The sequence below is a fragment of the Eumetopias jubatus genome, unplaced genomic scaffold, assembly GCF_037043125.1.
Source record: "Eumetopias jubatus isolate StellerSeaLion01/CBP00866 unplaced genomic scaffold, mEumJub1_p1.0 scaffold_5, whole genome shotgun sequence".
Classification (NCBI taxonomy): Eukaryota; Metazoa; Chordata; class Mammalia; order Carnivora; family Otariidae; genus Eumetopias; species Eumetopias jubatus.
Genome location: NW_028274811.1, coordinates 102,153,562 through 102,180,979, shown reverse-complemented (window position 1 = coordinate 102,180,979; position 27,418 = coordinate 102,153,562). Strand labels below are relative to the sequence as shown.

Here is a 27,418-nt window from a genome sequence, read left to right as displayed (position 1 = left end):
CTCACAACCTGTGAAAGTGCGAAAGCCTCGAAGCCTGGGGGCCAATTCCCTACTGGCCAGAACTCTTCTCCGCCATCCCTCATCATTCGTGACTCCGCAAGACACAGGGACTCAGACATGTGTGTGGGAGTCCGTGCGAGGGAGGCAGGCGAGAGGACAGTGGCTCTCCACATGTGCAACCCTGCAGATCCCTGCATTCATTCAGATGCATGCAGTGGTTGAATCTTTGATCAAAGCTGGACTAGTTACACTGATCAGTTATTTTTTTAATGGGCACACCTTAAAATAGTGTTCATGAATTGAAAGTGTGATTCTGAGGGGCGTCCCTAGGTCTCTAACCCTTTCTACCCTTTTCTCCCCCATTCCTACTCCCCCACAAAAAAAAAAAAAAAAAAAAAGGAAAGCTTGCAGCAGATTGTAGAAGGATTTGACTCCGCAGCCAGAGAGAAGGGGATTAGGGCCAGAGCGGTGCAAGTTAAATTGTGCTGCATATAAAAAATGGGCGGATTGGTCTCCAGATCCAGAGGCTGGTACCACCTTCCTTTCTAAAATAAAATCTCTCTGGCATGAAGTCACCGCCTATTTCACATCCGGTTTGCCCTGGGACGTATTACTACTGTCTTGGTAAAGAGAAATCTTTTGTTGTATAGCTGCAGATCGGATACTGGGAAGCAAATTTGGGTGTGAAATCTTCAGCAAAGGAGCACGCAGAGTCCATGATGGCTCAGACCGAGTGAGTGAGAGGCAGAGCGAGGACGCCCCTCTGCTCCCGGCGCGCCCGGACTCGCGGACTCGCGCTGGCTCCAGGCTCTCCGCGATTTTCTCTCGCACACTTTTCCCGGGTCTTGAGCGATCCTGTGCCCAGAGGGGGCCCGAGGTAAGTGCGGCTTCGGACCGCTACACACTGAGCTTTGAACGTGGCTTTTCCTAGCTGGAGAGACTGGAATGCTAGAGAAAAAAAGAGAAAAAGGGAACAGGACAAGAGCCTGATCCCATAGCAGGTAGAAACAACGAAGGTTTTTCTTTCAGGGTGAAAACCGCAGCAATATAGAAGCATTATTTTTCCCCCCTCTGTATCTCTTCTTTTCTTTCCCCCTTTCTTAGGCAGATATGAATTTATTCCGCGGGGTGGGTGGTGACATGTTGTTTTGATTCCTTTTTTTTTTTTTCAAGAGGGAGCTGGGATGAGCTGGGGAGGGGCTTTGGGGGGCATCCTCTAAAGTTCAGATGCTGGGACAGAAAGCCTGTCTTAAGGTTCCAACCTAGGGAAGGCACTCTCACATTCTGGCTGCAAAAATGACTCTTTTCTCCTTTCCAGTGGACGCTGCTAAAATGCCCTCTGGTGTAGGGGTCTTTCTGGTTCTGAACATGAAAAACTCAACTTATCATTTAATATGGATAGCATGGGATATGGGTGTTTGGAGGGTGTGTGTCTGGTGGGGGAAGGTGGAAGGTGGAAAAGGGTAAGGAGGCAGCATAGCATTTCTTTTAAACTATTATGCTTGTATTTGCAAGAAACTTTCTTACTCAACAACTCAAGTGCCATGATAGGTTTGTTTTTCTCTTTAAAATGCCAGAGGAGGACAAAAAGCTATGGTACCTTATTTTGGGATTTTGTTTTGTTTCATTTACCCCTTCAGGAATCACCTTTTTTTAAATATATATATAAAGACCAATAATTATTAAGAGGGTAAGAGAAAGTTGCTTTTCCTTCATAACAGATGTTGAAGATTAATGCAAGGATGAATTATAACTGTGCAATTTAGATGCAATATTTTAACATAATGATATTTATCCAGTATTTCTTGTCATCCATGCCAAAACCAGTGACTAAATTAAGTAAAAACTATAAAGCTCACAGCTCTTATCTGTAGATCTAGACCATTTCACTCTAAACACATTAATTATGTTTCATTGCTTACATGCCTGTTTGTAATGGTTTTTACTGATATAAATGATCCCCAAGAGTGTGGAAAGCATTTGTGTAGATGTACTTAAAGGCATACCACATTAAACCATAGAGTGGTCAATGAAAAACATGCTTTAAAAGACATGCAATCCATTAATCACTGACTGTACTAAGGAGTATAGATTCAGGGAAGTGCTAATAAATACCCTTAACATTTCTCATGTTATAACTGCCATTAATTGTAGCACATTAAATAAAGTGTTACCATATCTGCTCCTTAACCAGGTAGTACACCGATTTTTAAAAATTGACACCACAAATAAATCATAATTTTTTTGAAATTCTCTAAGCTTTCCATACTCTTCCTTTCCTTCAGCATCCCACTATCAAGTCTAAAATTCAACAATCAGATGGTGATTGATTGCACTTTACCTAAGAGGGAAAAAAGATTCCCGTATTCATGCAAAGCAAAGCACTCCAGCTTCCATCTGCTTGAGATGAAACATTTTCTAGCAGCAACCTGGCAGAATATAAGAGGGCTTAAAAGATATGTGTGGGCATGTTTGTATGCACTTACGTGAGGGTGGTTTGTGTGTATGAGAGAGATCAGCACATGGCTTGACTGTAAAGTGTGTCCTTTAGCCTCACAGAAACATTAGTGAGCATATTTAACAAGGCAATCACAGGCAGAGAATATAAGCACGACTTCAGCATTCAACAGTGTGTTTCCTATTTTTTTTAAGATAAATGCAGTTGCTTCTGAAATCAAGGTACATCCAGAATTCAAAGATGAATTCAGTCATTGAAGCATATTAACCTACCCCATCTCAGCTCCAAAACATGCTTTCCCCGTTATAGACACCAGCTTAAAAATTTCAATGCACAGTTCAGGTGGGGAAACTCCAATCAGAAAGGTCAAAATTTTCAAATGATAAACAATAAGAAGAGAGTAATTCACACTATATTGGAAATATAAAACCTACAGGGAAAAAAAACTCACAGTTTTTATGTTGAGCAATATTGTCACCTGAAAGCATTTCAACTTGTATTCTTTTACAGGAGAAATTAAGACACTGATATATTTCTGAATGGAGAAATGGAAGGGAAAGTGGAGAATGGATGGTCCAGGTTTCCATTGCTTCCAATGAGGTGTCATATCCTAGTGAGGTCATTTCCTGACTTCAAAGCATTCATCTGAACTGCCTCAGTCAGCCCTAGTGGTTATAAACCTGATGTTTCTTGCAAGAGACATTGATCTCTACTTGTTCTACTTTTCAGCTGCACAAGCCCGCGATGAAGAAAAGTCCGGGTCTCTCTGACTATCTTTGGGCCTGGACCCTCCTTCTGAGCACATTGACTGGAAGAAGGTGGGGACACTTTATTTTAAATCTGCATGAGAATTTCTGTAACTTTTCATTTATTCTTTCATGGGGAAGAAAATTGTCCTTGGATGAATTCATGACTAAGGGAATTCAAAAAACTTAATGGCAATAAAATCCCAACTAAGAATAAAGAAGAGCAGTATAAAAAAATAGCCATCTTATTTGCATGATGGTTAGAATACACTTAACACGTTTTTGTTTAAGGAATGTATTAATTCAACATTTAAGTCTTAAATTGAACTTTTCACTGTTCAGTTGTAACTGAATGAAATATGTGGTTTCCTAATTCAGAGAGAAAGTTACCCCAATTAATGTCGGCATACTCTATGAGTTGATTTTCCAACAAGAAAATTTCTAGCCAAATGTAAAGATCATAGAGTAACTTGTGACTGTATCAAAATGGAAAGTTTAAAATAATATTTGTAATTCGAAAGTCCTAAGTCTCTATAAATGTGTGTGCATATTATGTTTTGAAACCATTCTTTGTATAATCAATAGAGGTATAATACACCTAACAAATATTTAAGAACATTACATAAAATCGAACTTCTCTATTTAAGCGTAACTATTGTGGGGACAAGTTATGAGAAAAATGTAATAATAGGCTTAACCATACTCAAAAATCTGCTAATGATCAAATCAAGCATATAAACATATTATAGTAGCAGTGATATAAGTGACCAAATATTTTAGATTCTTCTTTATCTGCTTTAATACTTCTTGCATGGTCTACTCCTGTGGCCCTTAAGAAAGTCTTAGACATATTAAAAAAACCTAAGGTTCTTCAAGATGTAATGGAAAGTGAACTCTTAACAAGTTAAGGTGGAGAGAAAGAATAATCTGGAAAGATATGAATTTAGGAGGATTTTTTTAATTGAGAAGTTGTCTGTTTTTATTTTTTGCTGTTGTGTGTGGTAAATAATGACTACCAGATGAAGAGGAGATTCACTATTGCCAGATACTCTTAATCTGAGGAGTTAAATGTTCTCCATTGCTTTTGAAAAATTATATGAAGTGTTACTATTGTAATGACCTGTAGATGGAGTTAGTGCACAGTGTTTTATTATATAGTGGTTCATATGGAATCAAAATCAGGTACTGTAACTGACATTTCTCTTCAAATTATATATTCAGTTTAGGAAACCTTACATTGGCATAAGTGTTTAAGAGCAATAAACAATCTTGATCTTTATCCTGGGGTTATTCTCTGACAGTTATAACTGGACATAGTAAATTAGAAGAAGAGATGAAGAATAATCTGATTAGAAAATCACAGGAAATAAAGATCACTATTCCAGTTGGGATAGCAGAACTAGTTTTCTGGGAGGGACAGAAAAGTCTCTTTTGGCATTTGAATTCTGATGCATACAATTGGTGGAAATGACATTTAGAAGATAAAACTGGGGATGAAAGCTTTTCCTGAATTTGGTATAAGCTTCAACACAGAGAAAATGCAGGAAAAGGTAACAGACAACTGCATATTCTAGGAATTGTATCCAGAATCGAATTGTGCTCTGTCACTCACCCCATCTCATCTTTACCCCTTCTTATTTTGCTGCTTTCTTCCTTAGACTACTTGATCAGGCCCTCCTCACAACTTAAAGTGTACTGGCATTTCTTTTCCACCTTTATCAAGATGACCTTCCTATATCCTTGAAAGATGCATGCATGGCAGTTCGTTTTGTGACGAGTTTTTATAAATAATTGCATTTAGACAACTATCTTTGCTTTACTGGTATCATCTGCTAATGAGACATCCTGGAAGACACAGAGCTCAGTGAAAATTTGATTTCAAAAACTAGTAAGATGTTTAATTTTGCCAAAGGAGAGTAAACCGTCAATCTGTGTGGTATTAATGTTGAATTTAGGAGAATGGAAAATTATTCCATAGAGTTGCATTTCATATATTTAACATCCTGAATAGCTTTTAGTTATAATAGCTTTAATTTTTAAACTAAAATTTTATCAGAAAAATGGCCATTGAGCTTTGCCAATATAAAAGTAATTACCTTTTTAAAAATACTGTTTGTTTTTGAAATGATACTTTCATTATATTTCTTGTTCCTGTCAAATAAGTGAATCCTGGTTTCAGATGTTACTATTTTTTTACATTGATCAGTAATATAAACACACAAGAGTGAAACAAAAGCATATTAAACAGAGAGTATGAAAGTGATATTTTTGTGGCATTTCTTAGTTTACACTCTGTATTCATTTTTTTTTTTTACTCAAGGTCAGAGCTATCATTGAAATATATCAGTGAGTGTGATCCACTGAGATAAAAAATAAACTTTTCTCTCAAAGGATTTTGGAGGTGTCTTCCTAATCATTACGTAAAATATGATTCAATGACCATAAATGATAATGTGATTGATAAGAAGAAATATACAATATTTGAACTGTGGTCACTATGTGGTTGAAACTCTAAGACTCATAATGGTAAGGGGTAAAAACTATACCTGCAAATAGAAAGAAGAATTATAGAAGAATAGGATTAAAGTTTTTAGACTAAAAGTTGAAGAAAACAGGGTTCTAGTTCAAGCTCTGCTCACAGATTGCTGTGTTTTCTTAAACAAAACGCTAATCCCACACTACAGGTCAGTAAACTATAAATTAAGAATATTGGACCATATTTTTTTCAAGGTATCTTTTACTTCTAATACTGAAATGACGAGAATTCAATTAATTAGAGGTTGAATAGACACACTGTAAAAATTGGTTCATAAAACTTGAGAATGGAAATTGCACACTGATTTGAAACTATAATTATCCTAAGAAACAAGTTTTAACTATTTTTCTCATCTAAATATCCTAAAAGAACATAAAAAAAACAAATATATATATATATATATATATAAAGTGGATGAAGGAAGTGTATGTTGGTAGGTGAAATCTTAGGCTAATGCTACACGTTAAATTAAATGAAAGCAAAACTACTAATTTGATAACTCATAAATACATATTTTTTTTATTTGGGAAGAAGTTTGCCAGATTTTTTTTCTCCCTAGCGTGTATTAACATTCTTGCCCAGAGAAAACATGCATTTTAGAATTGTATACATGCTGAGATTTACACATGCAGAGACAGAACTCATTTCCTGTAATTTTCCTTCCATAGTTAGAAATATTAGAATAAAGAGCTTATCATGCATGATAACAAATATGAGAAAATGGTAAAAATTAAAATATGACTTTTTTTTTCTTTGCCAGAAGGAATTTTCAAATTAAAATTCAATAGAAAAGGAGATAGGAAAATCTAGGGAAGGCTTTATTTGGGAAAGGGTTTTAATTAAAAAAAAATTGAATAATTTATATTGTTACCTGCCTTTATATTTTTTTCAGCTATGGACAACCCTCATTACAAGATGAACTTAAAGACAACACCACTGTCTTCACCAGGATTTTGGACCGACTCCTAGATGGTTATGACAATCGTCTGAGACCAGGATTGGGAGGTGGGTTGCATTATTGTGTTATTATTATTCTTATAGAGAACAGTATCAAATCTTTACTAATGAAGCCTTGCTTTCCTTTTAAATGGTAAAGTAATAAGAATGGCAGCATGTAGTTTAAGGACTAATCCTATTTTTAATAGATTGCTTAATGTTAATTCAATTTACTATGGTAATTTTGTGCACATACCTATATGTAGTAAAAGGCAAATACAAACATCTCATAATTACATAAAAAATGTTATTTACTTGGCAGTCATACTGTTTTCTGTGCAATGATTTGATTATCCAGAGAAAAAATGAAGATAATATTCTCCCTTCCAGCCCAAAGACTGCATCTACTTCATTTGGCATTGCTATGTTTACATTGAATTCAAGTAGATTATCTCTGAGCCTAATGCTGTAAACATTTATTTTGGAATATTACATATTGATCCACTGTTTTGCATTAGATTAGCACCAACTCTGGGATAAAAGGTGAATGAGATAGATGGTAATTTTTTTTAACCATGCATTTAAACTTAAACCCTAATTTTCTATGTAAAAATTTGTTTTTCTTTGTATACCAATTAATTAGTTACACTAATGGGTTTCTACTTAGAAAGAAAAAAGCACTTAATAATACAATATTTATAACAATAAGAGTAAATAGTGCTAGACATTACTCACTTATTTAAATAACATTTGAATAAGATAATCAATCAATTTTATTTAGTTAAACAGAGACTAATAAAGCCAAAACAAAATATTGATCTAAGACTAAAACAAGGGAAGCAAGGAAATAAATTATTGTTTAAAGTCACACAGGAAACCAAGGTGAGAATCTGTGATTCCTAACTATAGCTAATGCATCTTCTCTGAAGCATTTGTTAAAAACTACTTAATAGCAATATTTAAATTGCAATTAAATGGTGATATTAAGAAAATCATCTCTTCTTCACTTAGAAAATATATACAAAAAATAAGAAGGTTAAGACTCCAAATTTTGATTTTAGAACTGAATGATAACATGGATTTAAAGTCTTTTTCTTTTCCTCAATATTTTGGGTAGCGTAATCACATGGATGTGGATCATAGGTCTGTTTTGAGACTGCCAAACACCATTAGTGTCTCAGAGGTTTAAGGGGAACTGCTTTGTCAAAGACACAACTCAAATATACGTCAGAGGCCTTACCAGGTGTCCTTTCTTGTCAATTTCAAACATCCATTCTTGGACATGCTATACAAATTCCTTCAGGTTTGAATTCCACCTAGTGTTCCTTTAGTACCTTCTGAGAAAAAAAATCTTAAGGAACAAAATGTATCGGTCATAAAATGGAATGCATGACTTGGGTATGTGATGTATTACAATAATATTTGTGCATATCTAAACTTCTAAAGTGGCTTCAAGAAAATTGTTCTTAATTCATAAAATTTGAAATAAATTACAAAGACTGTAGGTAGGGAAGGAATGCACAAAAAGAAGAAACAAGATAGCAATATAACTTTTAAAAAGTAAGGCTTTCTAGAGTACTAATGGGCATGCAACTGATTCCCCTACTTCCCACTCCATGATATCAATCCTTACTAAATCAACAGAATTTTATAATGCATCTAGGAAACATTGTTTTCATTCTAGTTTAGGAAATCCCTTTTAATACTTTAACATGTAAATAGGAGTATCCTCTATAAGCTCTATGCATAATTTTCAGTTTGTTAAAAATTTTAAACACACACACACACAGGCACACACTTTAATGATCAGTTGTATTGTTGTTTGGAGTATAAGTAACAAACCCAGGACTGCTCCTTTACATTTAATTATATATAATAATTCTTAAATAAATGTGTATGTTAACTCTTTAATCAAATGTAGTGTAAGCAGGAAGCATTTTACCTACTTCTCATCTGCACACCTGGACTTTGGAGAGCCACAAAACTTGAGGATGTGTAATATAGACTAAGAATGAGTTGAAAAGCTAATTTTCAAGAATTGAGATAATGCGAGATCTGTTAACAGAAACAACTGCATTGATTCAACCTGCAACATTACTATTTTGGTAGAATCTACTTTTAATTTCTATTTACTCCCCCAAAATAAGAAAAATAGACATGTAGTTAAAGAACAGAGATAGTAGTTGGCCAAATGTAGTCTAAGTATATTCTTTTTAATTGAAATGGATATAATGTGCCATGAGAATAGAGAATTTGACTCAAGAAAATGTAAGAGAATAGATATACTTTAATCTTTGCTAAAGATGACTTTTCTGATATCTATGATTCCTGGAAACAGTGATTTTGAGGATATGGTAGACAAAACAAATTAAAAAGTAGCTCAAATATTTACCTCTGTTTCTATTTTATGTATCATCCTGGAATGTACTACATACAATTAAATCTGATAAATTTGACTGTTCTGAAGAAGCTTTAATACTAACTTAATTTTTGTTAAATTTTTTGGAGTGCGTCTTTAAACCTTGAGGGATATACTAACATGTGTTTATTACATGTATCTCCAGAGTCATCAATATTTTTATGTACATTTTGAGAATGTCTCTCCGTCTTTAGAAAACTACACCTTAAAATATTAAATACAGTTTTTAGGTGTTTTCAAAAGCATAATCAGCTACAGAATTAAAAAAAAATATTACCACCATGCTTTCTGGATATTATAAACTGAAATTGTTGAATAAATCTGTCTCTGTAGTTATTTAATTTCATTTCTTTCCATAGATTTCTGCTAAGTATGACATACATTCCAGTAGATCTCCATTGCAGAAATGGACCTTTCTTCTTCTTGTTGTTGTTGTTACATGATCCATTTACTTTTTTATCTACGCATTTTCATAGATGAAAAGCCCATGTAAAGCAAATACTTGAAAGATTATCATTAGTATAAGAGGGTAAAAGTTTCCTCTTAACAGCTTCCTGATCACCACTGAGATAATCTCTTGCAAGAGAAATGGGCCCACTCTCTTCTCTGTTATGACAAAAGTCTGGTTTTATAAAAAGAATAACGTTATGCAGAAGGCAAGGATATTTTATTCTGAATGTCCTCAGAAGGTATAGAAATGTGATAAGTTGAGACTCGAGACTAATGGAAGAAATTCTTTATGTGCAAATTCATCATGACCTGTTTTTCAGAAAAACACACTGCCACCCAAAGGCATAGCAATACTCTTTGGAGATACACACCCTGGGTCCAAAAACTAAGAAACAAAATATTACAAAATATGTAACTTGGTTCACCTAGATGATAGAAATCAGTTTGCAGATATTGTTACACTATTTAAAAACTTTACCTTTTCAGAGCCCAGAGAGCAATCCTGAGAAGATGGAAATGAAAGGATAACATAGAGATATCCGAGAAGGGACTTTTTTCTTTTTCTTTCTTTCTTTTTTTTTTTTTTTTTTTTTTTGATAGAACACATGAAAAGAAATACTGTGTGTGGAATTCTAATGATGTAATGTACTCTATTCAGGAATGAGAGAGAACAATAATTTGGCCATGTTCATATTTTAAATACAAAGTTAATGAAGGAAACTTTAAATAGACTTGAATTGAAATAATCAGTAGCTAGAAAATACAAATCAAAATTGTCAGAAATTGTGGAATTCATTCTCGTTTAAAAATCTCTTTTTTGGGGGCAAGGTGTAGAGGGCCACTTCTTCCTTGCAACCAGGCACTAAACAATGTTTCTGAAAGGTTTTTGCCTAAAGCCTGATCAGTACAGAAGAATAAAATGGTTGGGGGAGGGGAAAAGGTAAAAGCCAGAAAGAATGGCAAGATAGGAAAGGAAAGGTTAGAGAAGAAAAGTGAGCAAAAGGGGGCATTGAAAATAAGGAGAGGGAAGTGAGAAGGTGAAGGAGAGCAATATAGAAAATGGTAAAAGAGAGGGATCTGTGTTCTAAGGATGCGTAGCCTCAGATGTTCCTTGAATCAAGATTCCTTTTCTATTTTAAATGAGAACCAAACCAAGCACATTCTGAGACAATTCATTTTCCGAAGGTTTCTCCTTATTGACTGTGATTGAAATATACTAAATAAAATATACTAAAGAAGCTTGAATTTTCTCCAACTTCCTAAACAGCTAAATGATACAACCCCTGAACTGCAACCATCTAAGTTAAATTTCGGCCACCATCACATTGGTTCCCCCTGCACTCTAGGTTGGGTAAAAACGACCTAGAAACGCAGGTCCCAAACTTAACTCTGAAGGGAGGTTTCAGGTTTTTAAGGATAAGTAATGCCCTTCCAGTGACATCTTACCCTTCCCTTTGGCCCAGCCTTATGTACGGGCTACACTTTATGGATGATATGACAAAATGCCAGGGTGAGCTGGGTTGATGTGTACAGTTTATTGTCTGGAACATACTGCCAGGCTGAGGGGTTGCCCTTCCTCCTGTTCACAGGCTTCTTCTTAAGCGTCTTGCTCACAAAAGACCTTTTCTTCTATAAACAATTTTATTTTACTACTTGGAAAACTGATTAGGGTAAACCATTTTTAAATAGAACTCAAACAGGATAGTGCCAAAGGAATGAGATCTTGGTTGAGCCACATTTTCAAGGGACTACAGAACTTTTCACTCTCTCCCTCCCTGCTTTCTGGAAATATTATTCTAAATTTCTAAATATTGCCTTTAGTTTAATCTCGATAAATAATATATAGGATGATGGATGCCTCTCAAAGATTTTATCATCAACCATAAAGATGAAGATGGTAAAGGAAAGAGAGTGAATGCATACTCATCATGCAACAAACCCAGGTGGATGGAGGTAAATAAGGAAATGAGTACATAGGAATGTAGGTAGAAATGGACTTTATTTATCCCTACCACACCCTTAACAGATATTTAGTTAAGATTTTCTTCTTTTTCCTGTAAGTCTATAGAGTTAGGGTTTTTATTTATTTGTGTCATATTTTACTTGAATGTATTAGATGAATATTTATAAGTGGAGTATAACTGTGGTTTTCTCTCTCATTATTTTAGCACTAACATAATGCTTAACAGACAATCATACTGCAAAGCAGACTTTCTGCTTATCTTCCTAATTTTCCCAGCTTTGGATTTGTAATTCTATATAAGACCTTTGAGACTTACTTTAGCCCAATCATTGCACGAGATCTCAGCTTCAAGTTGTAAACGTCTCCAGCTAAGCACAGTGACCCGGTTGGATATGCATGTAACTGGCAAAGTGGTGTTGACTCCCTGGGGACTTAGCTTGGGATCTTCCATTATGGGGTTTTGTTTTTTTACATCAAAATAAGTAAAGGTGGAAAACTAAGTGCTCTGGAAAAAAAGCAGATTAACTTTTTGGAAATTTTGTGTAACTTTGTAAAATTTAGGTGACTAGGGGATAGAGAAAGCATCATTTAATTCTTTTACAAAATTCAGCTTTGTTCTATCTCAGGATTATAAGGCATCCAATATTCATGTAATTTTAAAAATTATTAATTTATAATTTATATATTTATTATTTTATTATAATTATTATTTTTATTTGTATCCTGTGTGATGCTGAGATCAGAGGCAACCATTTTATTCATGTTCAACTGAAGTTAACACACATATTTTATATTTCTATTAAACAGCCAGAATTTCAAAAATTAAGAGAATGAGATATTAAGAGGACAATGTGATGGCTTTTGGCAGAATAAAAAGATTCTAAATTACTAACAATATCCAAAAAAATTTAAAAGGTTAGATTCATCTAATATTTTTTGTTGGTGGAAGTGGTGTTATATTTACTTTACCAGATCATGGCTTTAATATTATCTTTTGAAATTTGACTCTGGAATCCTTCATTCTGAATTTGCTGTAGCTTTATCTGGAGCTTTTAATGCAAAGTGTGGAGCAGATACTCAGACTCTGGCATAATGTAATCCATTTCCACAGAAATACTATATCTAGACATTCCATAATTCAGTTGAAGTTTTGAGAAAAAGCAGTTACCAAAAACCCAAGAGGAATTGTTAAAATGAACAGAGAACACCTTTTAACCTTTACTGGCTGAGATCTCTAGTCAGCTCCTGAAGCCAGCTTGTCTAATGAATCCAAGTTGGATACCCAAAGGAATGTTGTAGCATGTTTAGAAACTTTCTACTCTCATCTTTTCCTGTTATATATAAATCATCGACTGATCAGTGCCAAGAATTTCCTGGGGTAAAATGTAGCCACTGAGACTATGCTCAAGTTATAAAGACCAAATTATTAGTAAACAGCTGCAGTTTATTTTCTGTGCAGTTACTTTTTAACTTTTTATAGTTTTCATTTCCTGTCTTGATTCTAGAACAAATGTAGGATATTTTTTAAATGTTTTCTGTAGATGATTTTTTTTTTCAGGTAGAATCTGAATTCCTTACTTGAAAAATAATGTTGTAGTGTTTCTGAGATGAGAAACTGCCATTTTGGAAAACTTAAGAGAAAACAAAGTCCTAAGTGGTTGCCATATTCCTCCAAAGATTGCTATAGTGTTAGTCTTATGTAACTAAAATGCTGTAATGGGAACAGGAAGTATGACGCCTCAAAGCTATTACAGGTTATACAATTTTGATCAAGATTTATATAGACCAAAAGAAACCCATTCCTCCAACACAGCCATCATATTCTTTTCTATAGGTTACCCCCTCCCAATAGAAATTGCTTATAACCTAAGGAGGGAGGGAGGGAAATTTCAAATGGAAATGAGATTAATCTCTGCTACAGTAAAATTTACTTTTTTTTTTAATTCCCCTAGAAGATGCTTGTATCATTTGAGTACTTGGAATCTGAAGACACAAAAGGATCAGGGATTGGTTAGACACCTCGAAATGTGGGTTTCTACCCCATATCCAGATTTAGTAGCTGAACATAGCCACAATTAAGTAGCTCTACATATCAGTTAGGGAAAGTTGCCAATTATTTTAAAGAATTTAGGGAATGGAAATGAAGGACAGGGAGCAAAAATGTTGCCCCAGGCAGACTGGCAAGGAGTTGAAACATTGTCCAATCCAGGAGATGTAGGGAGCCCAGAATATTTTCAATTTCCAAACAGGACCATTTCCAAGTGGGGTTTTAAGATATACTTTATTATGATGACTAATGTTAGTCCATTTAGTCTCCATACAGTGACTGCCTCTGTAAATTAATAGATAGAAAGTAACTTAAAGGAGGCAATAAACCTCCTTCATAAGTTATAAGTCCATACAACAGGGCCTAGTGAATGTTACTCCGAGTTCCTCAGTAGACAGCATTTCCAGTGAAAATATGGTCAATACCATATTAAATAAATTGTTGTGATAGGCATTCCTAATAAAACAACACCTATAATTCTTCATTGTTGATTCCCTATTCCATTTTTTAATTACACTCTTACAATGCATTATTCACACAGCATCAGCTATCTTCTTAAACTGCAAGTAACACCATTTCACTTCATTACCCAAAGGCTTCTTACTGCATTAGAATAAAGGTCAACTGCTTAGTGAAATGCACAAAGCTCTTTAGGTGTTGCCCCACTTGCATCTGGATTGTCACCTTGTACCATTATCATCGGCATCACCAGACTCCAGATATATTATTGGACTTTCTGTTTCTTTTTTTAAAGATTTTATTTATTTGAGAGAGAGAGAGAGCACAAGTGAGCGAAGGGCAGAAGGAGAGGAGAAAACAGACTCTCCACTGAGCAGGGAGCCCAATGCAAGGCTCAATCCCAGGACCCTGGGATCATGACCTGAGCCAAAGTCAGATGCTTAACCAACTGAGCCACCCCTGGACTTTCTGTTTCTTAAACATCACACATTTACTCTCACCTCAGATCTTGTTCTTCCCTCTCCTCAGTTAATTGTCTTTCCCTTTCTGCTCATCCCTGAATTTTTCTCATCATTGAGGTCTCCATTCAAAAGACATTCTTTCAGAGCATTTATAGTGATCTGAAATGAATTAGTATAATTTGTGTATGTTTGTATATAACTATATGTGGAATTATATCTGTCACCTTCCTATCATCTACCAATCTGTGTGTCTAATCTATCATCTATTTATCTATCTTAATGTTTCTAATCTATCTAAAATAAGTTTTCCCCAAGACTGTAAGATGTGTTAAAGAATAGGAACATTTGCATTTTTGTTCACCAATGCATTACTATTACTTAGAACAGTGCCTGTCTATCATATAGAAAATGCTCAGTAAACATTTGTTGGTTAAATTAATATACCCAACAAATACATCTCAAAGTGTTTTTGGCATCAAATCTTATTCCACCCTTACTCTAGTGTGATGTAGTCAACTGTGCAGGTGTTCTTTCTTCACTGAAAAGGCGAAAAAACAGGCTCAAAGAGATTAAAGGATTGTACCTAAAATCACACAGCTTGTTCTCCAGGAGAATCAAGTTAAAATCTGAGTGTTTTGACTTTTAATCCAATGTGCTTATTATTTACTACACTATACTGCTTTTCTCATTTCTGCCTCAAGCACTAATCATCTTTTTGAATTATCACTTCAAAACATCTGTTATTTCAATACTTATCAGCAGGATATCAACATTGTAAGAAATCTCTGGTAAAAACAGATTTACTACTGTCTAACAGCTATAGAGTACATAATACAGTATATGTACATAAATGTGTGTGTATATATAGTGTGTGTGTATATATAGATATATATTTGTGTATATATAAAACATACATATATATAAATCATATATATAAAGCACATAAAGCATTTATATATGTATATAAAGTATATCTTTGAAGGATATGCTTCTTTAAAGACTGATTTTAATTAGTTTATTTATCACCAGAAATTTTATTTACATTGATGTACTATTTTAAGATGTCCCAAATCACTATAATAATCATCATCACCATCATTATAATCTCATTTTACACAACTATTCCATGATTATCCCTGTGACACTTGACCATGTATATAAATTTATACAAGGTTTAAAGACAGTTGATTTTTTTTTTTTATAATGGACAGGGAAGGATTATTGTGAAGAAAATACTTTAAAAATTATTTGCTAATTAATCTCTTTGAATATTTCCTCCAACTGAGTTATTTTAATTGATTTCCATTTTCAGAAAATTTCCTAGTTACATAAGGGGTTCATTCTTGTTTAACTTTGGCTAACTATAAAATCACTCTAACAGAACTTCATTAGAAGTTCCTGACTCACACTGTATGGTCTTAAATAGAATATTTTGAAATATAAAGTATTTTCACTTTTCCTCATGTGATCCCTAGAAAGGCCTTGAGTACTTTCTAGATATTTCTTTTTTTAAAAAAAGATTTTATTTATTTATTTGAGAGAGAGAGAGAGAATGAGAGATAGAGAGCACGAGAGGAAAGAGGGTCAGAGGGAGAAGCAGACTCCCTGCTGAGCAGGGAGCCCGATGCGGGACTCGATCCCGGCCCTCCAGGATCATGACCTGAGCCAAAGGCAGTCGCTTAACCAACTGAGCCACCCAGACGCCCCACTTTCTAGATATTTCTAATAACACTTTGGAGTCCAGTGCTGAGTCAATAAAGTCTGGTATTAGAGCATGCAATTTGGATTTTAATGATCTAATATTCCTTAAATAATAGATAATTCCTTAAGTAATAAATAACTCCCTAAAATTAATTAATTATTTATTTATTTCTCCCCTTCATGGGGATTTATGGGGATTTCAAGTTGGAAAGGAGGGGAAAAGACTAAATTTTCCCAGAATTGGGAAAAAGAAGTTTCCTCAACAGTTCTCTTAGATATCAGTCAAAGCCCCTATGTATGAGCATATCTTCCATTTAACCCTGGTCCTAGACCTAAAGAGGTCTTGATTTCAGATCATCATTTCTTTGCTGAAAAGGCAAGTTAACCATGTCATTTTTTACAATTTGACTAAAGTACATTCATAACAGTCCTCAATCTTGAACCTTTGTACTCTGAATTATAAATCTTCTGTCTAAAGAATGGGGAGGGTATGTGCTATGGTGAATGCTATGAATTGTGTAAGACTGTTGAATCACAGACCTGTACCCCTGAAACAAATAATACGTTATCTGTTAATAAAAATAAATTAATTTAAAAAGAAAGAAAGAAAGAAAGAAAGAAAGAAAGAAAGAAAGAAAGAAAGAAAGAAAGAAAGAAAGAAAGACTTCACGTATCACTAAATTGCTAGTGAGCTATAGTGAACGACATACTTTTGGTCAAAAGAACTTATTTCTTGTCACTGAAATTGTACTCAACTGAATGAGAATGTGGTTTGAGGATAATCACTTAAATAGAAAAAAAGAAGGAAAAGAATACATCAAGATATTAGCAGATTTATGTGAATGAAGGTATTCTGGGGGGGTTAATTTTTTTCAATTTCTTTTTAAATTTCCAAACATATTATCAAGTTTAAAAAAATTAAATAAACAACATGATAAATTACATTAGCCTTATGTTTACCATAAAGCTTTTATAACATTTTATAATAGCATTCTCAGATAAGTTTGGGAAATATGGGGGTAAACAAGGTTGATCACATTTATTTAAAACATGATTTCTTCGAGACACTGGCATGCTAATTTTCGTGATGAGTCTTCCAGAGACAGACATAATAAGCAGAATTTTTCAGCAATGGAAACTGGCCACTCACAAACAGCTGATGACAAATCAAAGAAAACTGTTTGGGTATGTGGCAAGGAAAATATATTAGAGGGAAAAATACAGAAAGTGTTGTTCCCTTTCTCTAATTATCTTATCCCAAGGTCCAGATGGTTTCCTGGATCTTATTTCGCCCTCCTCCTTCCTCTTCTGGTGCCATGACCCACCTCTTCCACTTAGTAGTTGAGTGTCCCCGCACCTTCCCCACCCCCACCAGGCAACCTTCAGTTTGGTGACTTAGACATTTTTCTACCTTAACCGTAAGGTTTGTGAATATGTTTGGAGGAGAAACAGAATGAACAGAGAGCAAAAATCAGAAACTCTTTAAGAATATCTGTATGATTAGAGTATGTGGTGAAAAGGTCATCTGAAGGACTCAGGTGAGGGCTTTCAGTCAGGGTACATGCCTTGGAATATTAAAATGGTGACTTTTGGGAAATATCAGAGGGAGATAACTAGTAGAAAATAAGGTCAAGCACTTGAAGATGATGAACTGCTATGGTAAATATACTTAGGGGCAAGGATAGATAAAGGATTAAAGAAACAGACTTTTAAAATGTGATTATAGCCATTTGTGTGAACTGCTTTGCCTTTATGCCTAATCTTTCTATATGGCACACTAAAAATTATGTGTGGCAATAAATGTGTATAAACTTAACCATGCTCTACATTCTATTTTATTGGTACAGTAATCTTTATAAATAGGTTTTTTGGTCTTTATAGTTTGTTAGTTAGGTAGCATCATCATTTACTAACAATTTAAAAATGGCAGAGGGAAATAGCCCATATATTTGGCAAGTGGATATCTCACTTCTTTAGAGCACTTTATCATGATAGATAAAACAGATTGGTTGCTCCTAAAACATCTGCTAAGCCAGTTTTTGTAAAGCTAGCTACCTTGCGGAGTTACCTTGAAGTGCAGAAATTATGCCCTCCCCACAATCAAGAAATAGATAATGGTGATAAAGGAGTTCAGGAAAGCTGCCCTACACTGCCAAGCACTTGCAAATATGCAGACCTATTTCTATGCAAATATTCATACCTATTTCCCAAATGAACATGCACTTAATAGTAGATCCCTGCCACAAAAATAAAAATGAAAGAATGTACATAACTTTAATTCTGTAGATGTTACCCAGATCTATAAGATAGTCACCGTAAGTCCCACAGTTTATAATCTGCAGAGAATGAAAACTCAACCTTAGAAACAAAATTAGGTTGAGTCAACCACTTAGAAAAGTAAATAAAATAACAGGAGGACCCAACTATTTCAAGATTTATGTAGAAAGAAAATACAGATATTAATTTGATCACATAATATAGGGTGCTTTTAATTGCAAAAAAATAATCTATGTAAATAATAAGAATCAAAATTATTTCCAATAAGGAGCATACCTTGGGACACGAGGACTTAGGATGAAAACAGGCCCAATTCTCTATTATCTGCTCTTTTTGTGCCTTTTTCATGGCAATAAGTGCATGTTTTTTTCATATCAAAGTCTGCTGTGCTTGAACTAGAAAGGAAAATGCTGAAAGAGAAAGGACAAAAATGAGCTCAATTAATAAGATAAATCCTAGCTTTTGGGAATAGATAGCATGCAGTTTCTTTTTATTATTGTTTTAATTGAAAGTCAGTCCTGGCATTCTAATAAAGTGTGAGCTCTAGATGGATTCTTAAGAAATAGCAGATGTTTAAGAAAAAGAGTTAGTCGAGTAAAGAATACATATGGAGAGAGGGTGCAGAAGAGAAAGAGAGATGTAAGCACTAGGAAACTGACTGCAGAAGGGGAGAGAATGGAGACAGCCAGAAGAAACCAATGGTTACTCCAGCTAAGACATTGCTAACGGCTGTTCCTTTCAAGCTGTATAGTTGCCGTAGAATATTAACACTGACGTTGGAAGGAAGTGAGATCTAAAAACACAGCTCTATTTTCTTTCTTTCAAACTATGTCCTCCATTTTCAAGTTTTTAAAGAGTAAATCTCAGACGATTCTTACGTCAAGGGGCTTATTTAAGCATTTTTGGAGCCAATGAAATTGTTAGAAAAAAAAGGAAGAAAAGAAAGAAAGGGGGGGGGAGGGAAATGAGCCAAAAAATATTGTATTGGTTATCGAAGGGATTATCTCTACCTCCAAATTATATTCTCATTTGTAGTACACATTATGGACAGTATATAACAAGACCTTCTTGAGAGAAATTTATACTGAAAGTATTAACTGTTTACAGGTGAATTGCTGAGAGATAAAATTCTTGATTTTCAAAAGAATTCATTACTGCATATATTGGATCATCTTTTTAATGCCCTACATCAGAGATATAAATGTCCTGATAAATAAAATGAATTGCTTAAGATACTGGACCATTATTTCTCAGAGCTACAGTTTAAAATTACAAAGCCATCCTTTTCATTCTCACCTCTAAACAAATTGTGTCCTTTTGTGAAAGCAACATTTTTCTATCATTTTTTTTGGGGGGGGGAGAGTGACTGAATTTCCTTGAAAATGCCTGTGTTGTCACCAGACTACAATGAATATGTTTTATTGGTTGATATATATGCCTCAGAGACTAATAAAATAAAATCACATTGAACTTGAAATGGAGTTTATTAAATGAACTTTTGCTGTGCCATAATATATTCTTCTTATCCTCAAAATTGAAAATATTTATATAGGTTGTCAGCTTTTTCCCAGGGAGTAATTTGGATAATTCAGTTATGATTTAGTGCCAGAAAGCATCATTTACAAAACATACCCTTTAGTCCTTAAAGAGTTAATAAAGCTTGCCACAGTATACTATATACTTCCCAAGAGTATCCTAAGTACCTGGAGGATCTGGTGAGCTCTGTAAGAATATTTAAGCTTAAATGACACCCATATGCTAACATATTTTTTTATTACAATGTGAAGTGGCTTGGTATCATTTAGGAAATTGTGCCCATTCTTGAGGAATTCATTAAGCAGCAGCTGACTTCATAAAGTCTGCCTCCCAAAGTGGCATATTTAGGCTCTGTTCTCCATTGAAAAATATTAACTGTGAAATTTCATGTGTAAGCAGTAAATTATCAGGACTACACAGTGGACCAATTTTAGAAATAGCTAATCAAAGCCAATAAATTTCCCATTTGGGTGTGAGTATGTGGTAGTGAGATCTAATAAGGACTGTTGGTAGACATTCACTGTCCCAATTTCCTGCTTCATCAGAGCGTGTAACTGAAGTGAAGACCGACATCTTCGTCACCAGTTTTGGACCTGTTTCAGACCATGATATGGTAAGTGACACTGCGTTTTTGGTTTTCTTGGTATATTTTCTAAATTTAACTTTTGAAAGGAAATTACAGACCAGGTATTTAGAGAGCAACTCGAAATAGCTTGGCTATACCTTTTTGTCTTTCTGTATGCATAATATGTAATATATACTAATACATAAAATTTATATAATAGACAATACCCACTTACTTTCCAGACCAAACCTATTTATGATATCAACCACTGCAGACTTCTTTTTTTCCATCCCTGAAATGATTGCTTCGCCTTGGTTTATGTTCTGTAAGCCAAATAGTATGATCTGCCTTACATTTTATTTAGGAGGGCATGTTGATTCAAAGATGCTAGGTCTCAAGATAACCAGCACTCATATAGAATAGCCATGAACATCATGATTTCTGAATTATTCTTGGCTAAAAAGGGGATGTGAGTGTAAAAGCTGAGTGAATACTTGACCAGAATTAGACAGAGAAATAGTTAAACACACCGATGGGAAATGTTCAGCTTCACTGCAAAAGAAATTCATTAAATTAGTACCAAGAATGAAAATAAAATTAATACATACCTGTTCTTTCTTTTCCCAACCCAATAAGTTACATGAATTTCTCTTCTATTTGATGGGAATTGGTAAAAGAGTAGAGCTCTGTTGTAATATTTGTGTACTCATAATAGCCAAGCTCCTATATAATCAAAAAATCATAAAGAGGCCATGAAGACACACCGTTCTGAAATATTTCAAAGATATATTTATTGAATATTATTCTTAAAATGCTTTTTTGTTGACACCATCTGTACATAAAAGTCCTCTGACTTCATAATAGTTTGAGAATAAAAGTTACAGAAAATACCAGTTTGGACCAGCATTTCTCAAAGTGTGGAAATTCTCAAGTGTACCCACTTTGGCAGAGTAAAATCTCTGACAAGTCCTGAAGTAAGGAAACCTGTTTACATTTAATCTAGTGTTTTCCAATCATATTTGTCCAAAACCTTTTATGCGATACCTGTTGACATTCTGTAGAGCTAGTACTCTGTGAGTCAAACACTGGGAAATGCTGTATCAGGATAATTAGATAGTTTAGATCTTAACACAGGTTATGAAATGTAGTGACTATGCCAATTAAAATCAGCAGAGCATAAGAGAGTGGTAGGTAAGAATACAGATTTCCGAACCAGAATGCTGCCTTGGTTTATAATCCCACGTTCTGCGCTTATAAAGCTGTATTGTTGGGGAAGTTCCTTAATATCTCTTTGCCTCAGTTTCTTCATGTGTAAGATGGGAGTGATGATAATACCTCATGGGGTTTTCTTCATGTGTGAGATGGGAGTGATGATAATACCTCATGGGGTTATCACAAGTATTAAATAAATTCATACATGAAAAGCATTTAAAAGTTCTTAGCATATAGGAAGCACTCAATGTATGTCAGCCATTATTACTATGCAAGAAATAGAGATATAAGAATTAGCCATAATTGTGGATTTATTCCTTTGGCAACTTATTACAGTGGTTGATCTGTAGTTCACTTTCTTGAAATATTGTTATACACTATTTTTTGCTAAACTGATCACTCTGAGGACCTCTTGTGATTCTCCCATGTTGGAACTCTGTCTTACAACACTATTCTCTCATGCTACTTTTCTAATTAAGAACATTTAATAGAGCCCAGTCAGGTTTAAGGTCAAATTTAAACTCCTCTGCCTGTATTTCATATAGTCCACAGATGATGTTACCATTCGTCCTCATTTGTTCCTAATATTGACTATTTACTTTAGTCGTTTGCTTAAGTACTACTTTCTGTGAAGCCATACCACTTGGAGGTGAGCTGAACTTGTCTAGGATCCAGGCTGGCTGAATTCACACCTCACCACTACCAATAGCATCACCTTGGGCAAATCACTTACGTGTGTAAGCCTCAAAGTCTCTAAAATTGGTATATTATTATAATTGCCTCTCCTTGTAAGATAGTTAGGAATTTTAAATGAGCTATGTAAATAAAGTGTTTATAGATAGCACTCAATAAATAATAATTATTATTATTTTTGTCTCTGAACTCCTTATCATGCTGTTCCCTTCATGGAAAATTCCCTCTATTTCCCAACCATCTGAATCCTACATTTCCATAAAGGCCCAAATCAAGACCCAAAAGCTTAATGGAAACCTTTTTTTATTAATCCGATAATGGATTAAGTTTCCCTTTCTGTATTCTAGTCACATTTATTGACTGTAAAATAACAACTTAGCTTTTGGCCTCATTATAACACTGCTTTGTGAAGTTATTTCTCTTATATAAATGTCTTATTTTCCTAAAGTAACGCCAAAAAAATGTAAAGACATTTGTTTCACATCCCTCACAGTATCAGCACATTGCTGGCTTACAGTAAGTGTTGAATTACTACTTATTTAGTGATAGGTTTAGGAGTCTATATTGACTTTAAAAACATAAAGTCTTATGGGACTCAATAAATAATACCCTCTTTCCTGAGTTCCAAACCTTCCGAGAAATAAGATAATAGAATAAGGGATTTGGAAAGTGAGAATATCATCTTTATTACTAATAATTATGGTCCTGCAGAAGGTGGTATATATCTGTAGATACGTGAGTTTTCAGAGAATAAATATCAGAATCAGTCAGATTAACCCACCCAGTCACCTGGCAAGACTTTGGCCTCCCTCTGTTAGGGCAGAGACTGTCCATATAAAACTTCTAGCATGGAAAGCATCAGAAATTGTGAGTCTTGTGGACAGTGCAGCAGGAAGAGGCTGAGATAGGCAAGATTGATTTCTCCTTCCATATTTACCCATCAAATGAAATTATTCTTCTCTCTTCCCCTCCCTAAATAGAGAAGTATGAGGGACTAGAGAGCATTCAGAAGTTTTGCACTGGTGAAACTTTCTTCTCATAAAGGGAAACATCGAGAGGGATGAAGCATTACAAACATCACACACTGATAATGATATTATTCCTCCTCCTCATTATCATTATCATCATCGTAATTAAAAATGAATATTCTCTATCACTGGCATCTTTCATATTGCCTCACAAAGGCTAGATGCTCAATAGGAGTTGTTACGGGACAGTGCTCAAATAAAGGCACATTTTCTCCTGAAAATATTTGGTATACCTTTGAGTTATTGGTTTAGATTGTCATTTAAAAAAACTGATTTTTTTTTTGTCTTGGACTAAAGGTGTACGTTGGGATTTTTGATACATCATTAAGCCTATGATTATTGTGAATTACTTTTCATAAATGGCCTTTGGTCAAATATCAGATAGGAAGAAGGAACAGAGTGTCTAAGCCAGTTATACTCCCTGTTGCCTAAAATTCCTGAATGAGATAATGTTTGAATTGTTCTGTCAGAGGACCAAATTAGCCCTGCCTACAACTGATATGCTGAGTGGCTAGTGGAAATTATACCTGGCCAATTCATTTGAGGTTACTCATTTAAACCACATTATGGGTGAATTACACATAAAGAGCAGTATGATTTAGAGTCTATCAAAATCAGGCCAATGACAAAGCTATTTTTCAAGGCAAGGAAAACTTTGTAGTTTTTAAAAGTGAGAACTAGTAAAATATCTAATAAGGATAACCATAATAACAGAATTCAATAGTATTGAATGCTTACAATATGTGAAGCACCATGCTAATAGGTTTATAGATCATATTTCATCTAGTACCCGTACCATGATTTTACCTAGGCATTATCATTATCCGTATTTTCCAGAGGGGGAAAGTGACCTAGCTAGGTAGCAACTTGAACTCAGGCTGTGTGTCCCTAGAGGTTCCACAGCTCCCAAGGCATCTGACTTCATCTGGAATAGAAAACAAAATTAGGACAACTCCTTAACTTTATTTTAAAAACCATTAATTGGCAATCAAACGGCACATTCCCAGGGCACTAGGTTCTGACAGAAATATCCAGGCAGCACAATCATAGAGCTCTGTTTTCCATGGTGCTTAAAATGTATGAAGTCAAAGCAGACACAGATGGTAATAGATGGTGCAAGTGGGAACACTTCAATACAGTATTTATTTAGGAACATAACGGATGTTTTGTCCCAGTCTTCAGAGTAAGACTCACATTCTCCAGCAACCTACTCTATTGAACAGGGGACCGTGGAGAGACATCTCACTTGAATGGTGGGGGCTGGCACGCTGAACCTTGAACAACATCTTCGCCAGAGCTTCCTACTTGTTCAGACAGTGTTCTGTAGGGTCTTTTCCTTTGCCTTCTGATTTTACTTTGCTTGGTTATGAGCACCTCACTTTCCTGAGGTTTCCTATCCTGCTACCAGTCCAAACAAAGAGCAACTTTTCTCATTCCCAGCTACATCGGAATCTGATAGAAATTTGTGTTGCTAAAGCAAAGAAATGGGGAGACAAATAACTTCTAATGTTTACCGAGAACTTCCCATGTTTCAGACATTCTGGCAAGCTGTTCACTTGCATTATTAACTCACTTCTCACAATAGGCAAGTGAAATCACTACTGCATGATCCCCACTTTATAGAGTGGAAACTGGAGTTTAGAAAGGTCAGAAAATGACCTGAAGTTACACATCTGGCAGACAAACAATTTAGCTCCAGTTAGCAGGGGTAGAACTTATATCCATAACCGTCACGTTATGGCTCTGCTCTCCTCCTCTTATTCCAGTTTCTTGAAGAGGGAGCTCTGGCCCATGTCAGCCTAGTGCGCTATGACCCCCAGGGTGAGGTCATGCAGAGAACCTCCGGGTACTACCATGGCAATGTTGCAGGGGCAGTTCTCAGAAAATGGGAGACCAAATACTTACACTCTTGGTTAGACAGTATCTGATCATTATCAAGTGTTTTTATTTCAGTTTTCATTTCCACTTCTAGCTGAAGGGAACATGGAAATGAAAGCTTATCCAGTTACTTTTGCAGGGTGTGTGTGTGCCTGCTTGTGTGGCCAGTACAGTATTTGAAGGGAGAATATCATAAATGAATTTGGGGATTTCAATGTCTGCCATTTAGCACCAGTAAGTAAAGCTGGTTGTAAACATGACAAATACATAAACATGAGGAATTTGGCAAGTTTTGACATAATTTTTGGAATCATTGACTTTGGGGTGTATCTATTATGACTTGATAATAAGTATATTTTAAGGTTTTTAAAATATTTGACATTTATTTCATTTTCAAAAATCTCCTTGGAGCAAGTAAACAAATGAACAAAATAAAATTTTGGGGTTCATAGGAATATGGTCAGTTGGGCATCTTGATTTACAAGTGACTATTCCCTCTACTGTTTGACAGGCTAAAGTAGTTCAGTTGTACAGAAAATAGAGCTTATGTGGCTGATTCCTGAGTAATAGAAATATCCTGATTATCATATCCCTATCTCGTAATCCTGTCGTCGAGAGAAGAGAACACACACAGCTCAGGGTAAATCCATCCATTTGCTTCCCTGGCAAGCACTGCTACTCTGAATCACTTCCCAATGTAGTCTATAGGCTCCCTCCCCATCTCTCTCCTCATGGAAAATATCATTGTATGCCCATCTTACTCCATGAGTTTTCCTTACAGCATCCAAGTTTAAACAGTTTCTCCCTCTGCTAAATTTAGAGATGCTTAACAAATGGTTCCTGGTATGTAAATTCCTATCTCTTGTATCTCAGTGCGTTTTCACCTCACACTTCCAGACACAGAAAATTACCTAAACAACAAACAAGGTAGTTTCTCTTGCCCATAAATATAAACTGGCATCATGTTACACTTCCTTGTTGCTGCTATCTCAATCGACATTTAGCACTATGCCTGGTACACTGTAAACTATCCAATGATAATACTAGTTACTGGATCAGAAGGGCTCAGCTATATCAAACGTGTGGCAGAAGGATAAACCTTTATCCAATCTTTACCTAATCTTACATAAAGCCTGAGAAAAAGACAGGTAGTTAAGCTCATGCACAAAATGCCTAGACACAGATATTATTTTTTATGCATGTTCTAAAGATGATATGTATAAGATTAAAAAAAAAAAACCAAACAACAGCTTTCTAATGCATCAGAGTTTAGGGGATTAAGAAAATGTAGCATGATGTTTTCAAGTTAGTCTTCCTTCCAGTTTGGAGCATGCTAAGATTAATGGAGAATGTGGTAATCTTTATTTCAAACCATTAAGTTCCAAATTTAGTGTCAGTGTAGCAAGTGCTGCAAGGAAGATGGATATTACCCTTTTCTGTTTTAGGAGCTGGTAAGTCACATTGCTTGTTTTCAGATTAGCAGATGTTTGTCTCTGGGTATTGCCATAAGGAATGCTGTGTTTATTCAAATAAATAGATTCCCTGGCTGTGAATGATGATGAGCTTCACACATTTCTCATGTGTCTTATACACACATATACTCAGATACACACTCACACACACACACACACCCTCATATTCTACATTTTTTTTTTTTGGCGAAGATCCCAATTAACAGTGAAACAGATTATTTTCATAATCTTCTTTGTTGTGAAAAATTTAAAGTCTATATACATTATCTGTAAACAAAAAAAATTTTTTTTTTTACTTAGCCAAAAAGGAGATGGGGTTATCACGCTAGTATTAGAACCATGGATGATTTGAAATTGACTGTGAGGTTTTCAGACTGTGGAAGGGCCCCCCAAAAGACTATGCTCTATCTTTGTAGCTGTCATTATCTAATTTAAACATTTAAACATATATATGTAGTAAGCTCCAGGGTGAGCTTTGTTTTAATGTGTACTGTATTCTATTTTTTTGAGTGCTAGTGTGGTAGGGGTGTAGGGAGTAGGGCATGATTTTCTTTTCACATATCTGAGGAGATAGTTGTGGA

General features: G+C 34.9%; 1 protein-coding gene across 1 annotated transcript in view; it reads left to right on the top strand.

Annotated features, from left to right (window-relative positions):
- The first annotated feature begins 658 nt into the window (after positions 1-658).
- Positions 659-27,418, top strand: part of GABRA1 (gamma-aminobutyric acid type A receptor subunit alpha1) — a 55,924-nt gene continuing 29,164 nt past the window's right edge. The window contains exons 1-4 of the mRNA XM_028106635.2: positions 659-877; positions 3,188-3,276; positions 6,633-6,745; positions 20,535-20,602. Coding sequence (XP_027962436.1) covers positions 3,203-3,276; positions 6,633-6,745; positions 20,535-20,602 — 255 coding nt within the window. The 5' untranslated portion in view covers positions 659-877; positions 3,188-3,202. The remainder of the gene's footprint in view (positions 878-3,187; positions 3,277-6,632; positions 6,746-20,534; positions 20,603-27,418) is intronic.